The sequence below is a fragment of the Myotis davidii genome, unplaced genomic scaffold, assembly GCF_000327345.1.
Source record: "Myotis davidii unplaced genomic scaffold, ASM32734v1 scaffold1721, whole genome shotgun sequence".
NCBI classification, from domain to species: Eukaryota; Metazoa; Chordata; class Mammalia; order Chiroptera; family Vespertilionidae; genus Myotis; species Myotis davidii.
The window spans coordinates 15,343-23,555 of record NW_006291484.1 but is presented as its reverse complement, the minus strand read 5'-3'; the positions used below and the strand labels follow the sequence as shown (position 1 = coordinate 23,555).

Sequence of the window (8,213 nt, the reverse complement as noted above, 5' to 3'; positions counted from 1 at the left end):
GTGGGTTTCAGAGGCTGGCAGGATAAGGAGGCTGTCCACATGGTGGGGCAGCCCAATGTGAAGAGGCAGAGCCCAGGCAGGGAGAGGAGGACTTATACACATGAGGATGTTAGAGCCTAAGTGGGGTAAGGATGCACTCCAAGCGGAGGTTAGGGGCTATCATCAGAATCAGAGTCCAGAGACAGCAAGGAGTGCTTTCTTACTAGCGTGGGGTGTCAGAGCTGAGCAAGGTGAAACGATGTGTCTGGGGGTTGACTGGACTTGTGCAAGAATGCCCAAGAAGAATGAAGAGGCCATCGATAACAGTGGGGATCTGTATTGGGGGGTCAGAGCCTATTCAGGGAGACAAGACTTCTTAGGGAGGAAGTGGCAACAAGAATAGAAGATTGGTTATATCTAGAGGACTGATCAAATAAGGAAGAAGTTCAAGATAATGAACGCAGATTTCTTACTGTCACAGAAGGGAGTTGTAGAAAGGCAAAAAACTGGAATGAACTCTTTGGTGTTGGATTAAAATTAGAGATATTAGTGTGAACTCATATATTCAATATATTTAGATATAGAAATAAATATACAGGTGTGTGTGTGTGTGTGTGTGTGTGTGTGTGTTATAGGGGTGGGATGAGTTAGTAAGTGGGAGGGATTCAAAGGAGGATTATTTGGGGGAAGCTGAATTAGGTGTGAGCTGGGAGCCAGTCTGTGGAAAGATTTCACACAGAGGATTTAATTTTTGGAGAGTTTTTATCTTGGCCTTTGGAAAAAATCATATTTAGCACTAAGTTTATCTCCTTCTAAATTGTGATTTCATTAAATTATCCTAACTGTTAAAAAGTAGTTGTATATACCTGTATAGTCTTTTGTTGTGCTGTTGTGGGTATTAAAGTGATAGAGAAGGATGGACTAGAGAAGGGTGGCCTACTCCTTTAACATCCAAAAAAGAGAGCTGCTTTCAGAAGTTGCTGGATGTGACTGTGGCAAAATAAATGGAGATTCATGATGGAGTTAGTTAAGAACAGGGAAAAGCAGACAGCACTGAGGAGAAGATTCAGAAGGCATACCATCTACAGTTTCACTTCCCCAATACATTAGAAGATGCTGACTGTTGAAAGCGGGAAGTTGACGTAAATTTTTGTCAATGATCCTCTTAGAATGTGGCCCCTAAAAGTTGCCTAATAAGCCACAAAAGGTGAGGAAAATGCAGGCTAAGTGAGTATATGCCAAGATTTGTTGGTCTACAAATAATTATATTTGCATGTGGATGCGCACAAATACTTGAATTTTATTCTTGCTGGTGAGTTCAGAGTACACAGTTCTCATGAAAGATTTCTCTAATTGTTTTGTTCCTCTTTTCTTGTCCTTCCTATTTCTTTCTTCTACTTTTTGAGATTCTACTTTTATTACTTTGGCTAGCGTGTGTTTAAAGATTATAATTTCCACTGTGCTGGTCCTGGAGAATGAGCCTCTGCCTTGAGGTTTTAAGTTCTCATGAGATTCCTCTCAGGAAAATTTGCATATCTGTAGCTGCTGTTCTCATCTACTGGTAGTTACATGATAGGAAGTACGACAAGTTACCATCATGTTTAATTTTCATTTTAAGATGTTTTAAGGAAGAGAAACCAAGGATTTTTTGAAGAGAGCAGACAATCTCAATATGACTTCAGAGATCACTTATGCTGAAGTGAGCTTCAAAAATGAATCTACGTCTTTAGGCACCAAATCAGAGCCTCCTGCAGGTAAGAAACATTTTCTGGTGGTCGGAATTAATGATGAGATGAAGAATGAAGAGAGAATACTATAAACAAAGCATAGGTGATAATAGATGCTTGTTTCCTGATTGACCACAGTTTGGAAATATAGAATTCTCAGAAGATTATGTTGCCTGAAGATAAGTATTAAGGACTGCACATTTGTACTGTAACAAAACTGAGATGTGAGAAGTCCGCTATAGTCCTGAGCTCAGGAGAATGGTAATTATGAGAGAAAGCTGGCCTCCTGTAAGGCTCAGTAAGACTGCAGTCAGAAATGACAAAGCCTACTAAATTATCCATAGCCCTTGTAGAGTGATGAACATTGTTTCTTGACCAGTTAGAGGAGAGGAGTGTGGGGGAAGAGTGCTGTAGGTGCATTAACAAAACCTTGTTAATACTGGACTAAAGGGGAACAAAAGATCATTGCAGATAAAAGACTAGAAAGTTGTATAAAGAAAGTCCCTTATATCTCAAGGGAAATTGCTCTGTAATGAGAAAATCTATTGCATTCTGAATCTCTGAGATGGACTCAACTTAGTTTTGGAGTAGATAAAATGTAACTTGAGTAGCACCTGTGATATCTCAGATATAGAGCAAAAGAGAAGAAAAACATGTGTAGAGTCTAAGCAGCTGTGAGAGAGCAGTCATGATTGCTTATGTATTCTAAAACTCTTCTGTGGAGAGATGGAGAATACTCAGAAAACTGTTTTAACTCTTAAAATGCATGAAACTTCTTTATTATATGTTAAAATGTTCATTGTAGAAAAAAATTAGAGGTACATAAAAATTTAAATTTTGTTCTTACCACCTAGTAATAACTATAACTTACATTTTTAGTGTATATCCTCCCAGACATATATATATACACACATAAATGTATATATGCATTTTTTTCTAAAAATGAGATCACAATATACTTAGCAATATATAATTACTTGGGAAAAATAATTTTAACCATGCAATAGTGACTAAAATGGACTGACCTTATCCTATGAATGTGATAAGGGATGATTATAAAGATGTATCTGCTATGGCATTATTTAAAGTAGTTAAAATTGGAAACAAAATGAAACAGACTCATAGGTACAGAGAACAGACTGACAGTTGTCAGAGGGGAGGGGGCTTAAGAGCCTGGGTGAAATAAGTGATGAGATTAAGCAAAAACAAAACAAAACAAATAAACCTCATAGATATAAAAACAGTATGGTGGGGTGGAGGCAGGTATAAGAGGGTAAAGAGGTGATAAATGGTGATGAAAAGAGACTAGACTTTGGATGATAAACACACAATACAATACAAAGATGATATATTATAGAATTGTATGCTTGAAACCTATATAATTTTATTAACCACTATAACTTCAAAAAATTCAATAAAAATGGAAATAGTCTGGAAGATCACTTAAATATATAATGAAATACTATGCAACCACAATAGAGAGTGGAGTAGAAGAAAATATGGAATAAAAATGTTTATTAAATAGCATATAAGAAAATAATAGATCAGAAACTAGTATATATGGTGTGTCAATCACCTGGGAAAATGTGCATGTATATATAAACACTCTAAAAATTGCTGGAAGAATATATACCAAAACGTTAACATTAGTTGTCCTCAATAGTAGGGATTTGTGCTTTTAATGTATTTTCCAAAGTTTATGCAATGAACATATTTCCTTTCCATTTTTATATTATTTCCAATGTCATATTGTTAGTAATAGTATGCCACCCAAGAAAAGGGAGAAAAAGAGAAGGAGAAAGAGTAACTAATGATCAAAATTTACTATTTTATATATATGGAATCATTGATTGGCTGCCTCCTACATGCCCGCCACTGGGGATAGAGCCCATAACCTGGGCATATGCTCTGACCAGGAATTGAACCGGCGACCTCCTGGTTCCTGGGTCAACGCTCAACCGCTGAGCCACACCCGGCCGGGCAAAATTTACTATTGATAAAACTAATTTAATTTCTTCCTTAGCTCCCAAAGAGAAGACCAGCCTTCACAAAAGTAACCCTGGTTTTCCCAAGGCACTCTTACTCTCATTGCTGATACTTCTGCTATTATTGGCAATCTCATTTTTTATCGCTTTTATCAGTAAGTATCCCAATGAAACTATAATGAATGTCTGCCTTACACAAACAGAGGGTATCCATTAGATTTTTATATTTAATAAGGGGTTTATTCAAAAATCTGGTAAAATGTGTTCTCTGAGGGATGGTATAATTAGTGGGAATCCATTACAAATGCTGCTTTTAAATTTGAATTAAGTCACTTTTCTATAAAAATAATGGAATTCACTCTATAGACTCTATAGAAATTTAAGAGTATATGTGTGTCTGTGTGTTTGTGTTATAGAGTGAAATAGGGTACCATCTTCACACTAGACAGTTGTATGAGGACAGATTTAGATTTCCTTTGTGTTTCTAAGGCCAGGACTTTTTGAGTGCACACATACATATTTTGAGATGAGCGGGTGAACAAGGATATGAGAAGAAATATTCAGGAAGAGTTTCCCATTGAATTTTTACCTTAATTATTTCTGTCCTACCCAAGACGTGAGATCTAAAAGGCAACTTGGCAAACAGATAGATTTCTGCATATCTTAGGCTTTAAGAATTTATCAAATTGATAAGAGGAATAAAAACCAGTATATATCTGGGTAGATATTTTATTAATTCATCTGGTCATTCAATAAGCAATGATGGTCATCTGCTTTATGTCAGACAGTGTGCCAAAGTCCAAGCCATAGTCATTGAAGTTCAGAAAGTGATAGTAACTGGTCACATGAACCAGTGGTTACAACATTGTATGGTAGTGTTGTACAGATAAAAGCAATGGAGGCTGAGATAGACTTCCTGAAGGAGATGGCATAGAGATGTGAGAGAACATGGGAAAATGTGAGGAATCCTAAGAATAAATGATTGGAACATATGGTGCTAAGTGAACTGTGAGAAATGAAGTTGTAGGTAGAAGAAAGAAGTGGGGCTCAGTTCATGAAGGGTGTTGTGTACAATCCTAAAGAGGGTGAATTTTCCCCCTGAAGATGATTGTATCAATTATCTTTGGCTGCTTAATAAACCAATCTAAAACTTAGTGGATGAAAACAACAGCTACTTATTTAGCTCATGATTTTGTGATTTGGCAGTCTGGACTGGGCTCATTGGTCCTGGCTGAAAGTGGGGAGAGAACTAGGGTCAACTATTGCAAGAGGTCAAAGAGAAAGAAAACTAAGAAGGAACCCTGGGATATTACTGATAACCATTGCAAGGGTGGCAGCCATCTTGTAGCAGCCATCTTGTGATGACATGATGGTGTTGCACGAGGGCATGAGGACCACCTAAGCTTTTATTAGTATAGATTGAATATGGGTGATAGGAAATCTTTCCCATAGTCAGGATTTTTCTACTCAAGTAACTGGGCATTGGTAGATGTTGTTTCTATAAAGCATTCAAGAAAGTAATAATAATAATCAAATTCATAACACTATCAGGAAAATGAATGATTTTATTGTCTGTTTCAGTTTTTTTTCAAAAGTATTCTCAGCTTCTTAAAGAAAAAAAGCCTATAAAAGAAGTTACTCACACAGCATTGGAATGTATGAAAGAAAATTTGACCATGGAAGGTAAAAATTAATGTGTCTATAATTTAGTTGTTGACTATACTGTGTAACTATCCCCAATCAATATTTCTGAAAAGATTCACAAGTATATCACACCAAGAGGCTGAGTCTCATGATCATTTCAAGTTTTAGGTATATAAATATATAGGATATGAAATTCATATATGAATATCTTTAATATAGTTGTATAAGAAAATAGTCTTTTAAAAAATGTTTTTATTGATTTCAGAGAGGAAGGGAGAGGGAGATAAAAACATCAATGATGATAGAGAATTATACATTGGCTGCCTCCTGCATGCCCCCTACTGGGGATCAAGCCTGCAACACCAGGCTGGTGTTGTGCCCTGACTGGGAATTGAACCATGACCTCTAGTTCATGGGTCTACACTCAACCACTGAGCTACACTGGCCAGACAAGAAAATAGTCTTAAATGTTTTTGTTTTGTTTTTTAATTTTCAAGTACAGTTTACATTCAATATTATTCTCTATTAGTTTCAGGTGTACAACATAGTGGTGAGACAATCATGTATTTTACAGAGTGTCCCCCCCCACCTCCTGATATTTCAAGTACCTACCTGGCCCCATATTTCTACCAACAGCCCCTTCAAGGCAACGTACACTTTTTCTAGCATGCACCTCAAAACTCTTCTAGCCTCTACCCACCACCTAGTTTTAAAGCAAAATGTATGCTAAGGTATTAGAAGAACCTACGAGAGATTATTTTGCAGGGGATGGGGCGGTCTGGAAACACTGGAAAATTTTTCTACATAAATTAATAATAATTGCTTCTTCAGTTTATACCATTTCAGTTTACAAAAGATTTCATAAGAACACTACTTTTGGATAGTGGGAAAAACCTGTATTACAAACTGGGTGGTTTAAACGACAGACATTTATTTTTTTGCAGTTCTAGAGCCTGGGACTCTAAGGTCACTAGCAGTGTTAGTTTCTGTTGAGGCCTCTCTCTCTGGTTTACAGATGGCCACCTTCTCTGTGCATATAGAGATAGAACTTCAGAGAGACAGAGAGAGAGAGAGAGAGAGAGAGAGAGAGAGAGAGAGAGAGAGAGAGAGAGAGAGAGAAAGAGAGAGAGAGAGAAACTGATTATATATATATATATCTGGTATCTCCTCTTCTTATAAAAACACTAGTTCTATTGGATTAGGATTTCGCCATTTGACCTTATTTAATATTAATTATCTTCTTAAAGCCCCGACTACATTGGAGATTAGGGCTTCAACATATGAATTTTTGGGGAACACAATTTAGTCCATAACATTCTACCCCAAATTCATATCCTTCTTGCATAAGAAATATATTCACTCTGTCCCAACAGGCCCCAACATTTTAACGCATCCAGTATCAATTCAAAGTCCAAAGTCTCATTTGAGTGTTATCTAAATCAGGTATAGGTAAGACTCAAAGTATGATTCATCCCGAGACAAGATTCCTCTCCAATTGTGAACCTATAAAACCAGATGAGTTATGTGCTTCCAGAATTCAGTGGGACAGCCATAGCATAGACATTCCCTTTCCAAAATGGAGAAATCAGAAAGAAGAGAGGATAAATGTGTTTCAAGCAAGTTCAAAACCGAGCAAGAAAAAGGGCCATTGTATCTTTTTAAAAGTTTATTTTTCATTACAGTTTACATTAAACATTATTTTGTATTAGCTTTATGTGTATAGCATAGTGGTTAGACAATCATATACTTTACAAAGCGTTCCCCCTGGTATTTCAAGTACCCACCTGGCACCATACATAGTTATTACAAAATTGTTGACTATATTTCCTTTGCTGTACTTTACATCCACGGGACTATGTTATAACTTCCCATTTGTATTTCTGTTTTTTTCCATTTGTATTTCTTAATCCCTTTACCTATTTCACTGTCCCGCTCCCCAGTGTTTTGTTTAGAGTCCACACATATAAGTGATATCATATATACACCACTATGTTCATTACAGCGTTGTTTACAATAGCCAAGGTGTAAAAGCAATCCATATGCCCATCAACAGACAAGTGGATAAAAACGTTGGGGTTCATGTATAGAATAGAATTGTATACTTGGCCCTAAAAAATAATGAAATCTTACCATTTTCGACAGCATGGATGGACCTAGAGATAGTTATGTTAAGTGAAATAAGCCAGACAGAGAAAGACAAATATCATTGTATCTTAAGGTTGGAGAATAATCTTCTTTGGCTTGATGCTTGGGCCAACTTGAATGACAGTGTCACCCGCATGGTCCTACATGGTGGCTCTGTCCTGTGGATTGTGGGGATGCCTTGCCCTTGAGGTACTGGGCAGTTGTATTCTGGCCCACTGAAACCAAGAAGATTGGGCCACTGAAGCCGAGAAGATTGCCCCACTTTCCGAAACCAAGGAGGAAATTGCCTTGCTCCCTTGGCCTGTGGGTTGGAGTAGCAAGCCTGATGATCTCTGAATCATCCTTGGGTCATTCTTCCCTTTTCTTGAAATATAACACATGTTAATTAAAGTCAGTAGCTCTATTGTCTCATGCTGCAGAACAGCAGAAGTCCAATAGCTTTATTCATTCTGTCCCATTTTCTCAGTTCCCATTAGTCCCAGCTGGCAATATATGTATTTTTTCTGGTTTCAGTGCATTCTTTCTTTTTATAAAAACAGCAACACCTTTATTGTTTAAAGAATTACATTTGTCTTCTTTTTCCTCCATTGACCTTTCCTCCGCTGTTCCCACCTCCCAGCACATGCCCTCACCCCCGTACTGTCTGTGTCCAAGGGTTATGCTTATATACATGCATAGAAATCCTTTGGTTGATCTTTTAGCACCTCCCTCCCACCTTCCCTCTGAGGTTGGT

General features: G+C 37.2%; 1 protein-coding gene across 3 annotated transcripts in view; it reads left to right on the top strand.

Annotated features, from left to right (window-relative positions):
- The first annotated feature begins 1,190 nt into the window (after positions 1–1,190).
- Positions 1,191–8,213, top strand: part of CLEC4A (C-type lectin domain family 4 member A) — a 20,645-nt gene continuing 13,622 nt past the window's right edge. The window contains exons 1-4 of one of the 3 annotated variants that reach the window (XM_015564594.1): positions 1,191–1,291; positions 1,598–1,733; positions 3,730–3,846; positions 5,273–5,374. In XM_015564594.1, coding sequence (XP_015420080.1) covers positions 1,652–1,733; positions 3,730–3,846; positions 5,273–5,374 — 301 coding nt within the window. In that variant the 5' untranslated portion in view covers positions 1,191–1,291; positions 1,598–1,651. Of the gene's footprint in view, positions 1,292–1,318; positions 1,734–3,729; positions 3,847–5,272; positions 5,375–8,213 lie in introns of those variants that run through there. The other 2 variants (XM_006764748.2, XM_006764749.2) reach the window with 2 other exon arrangements.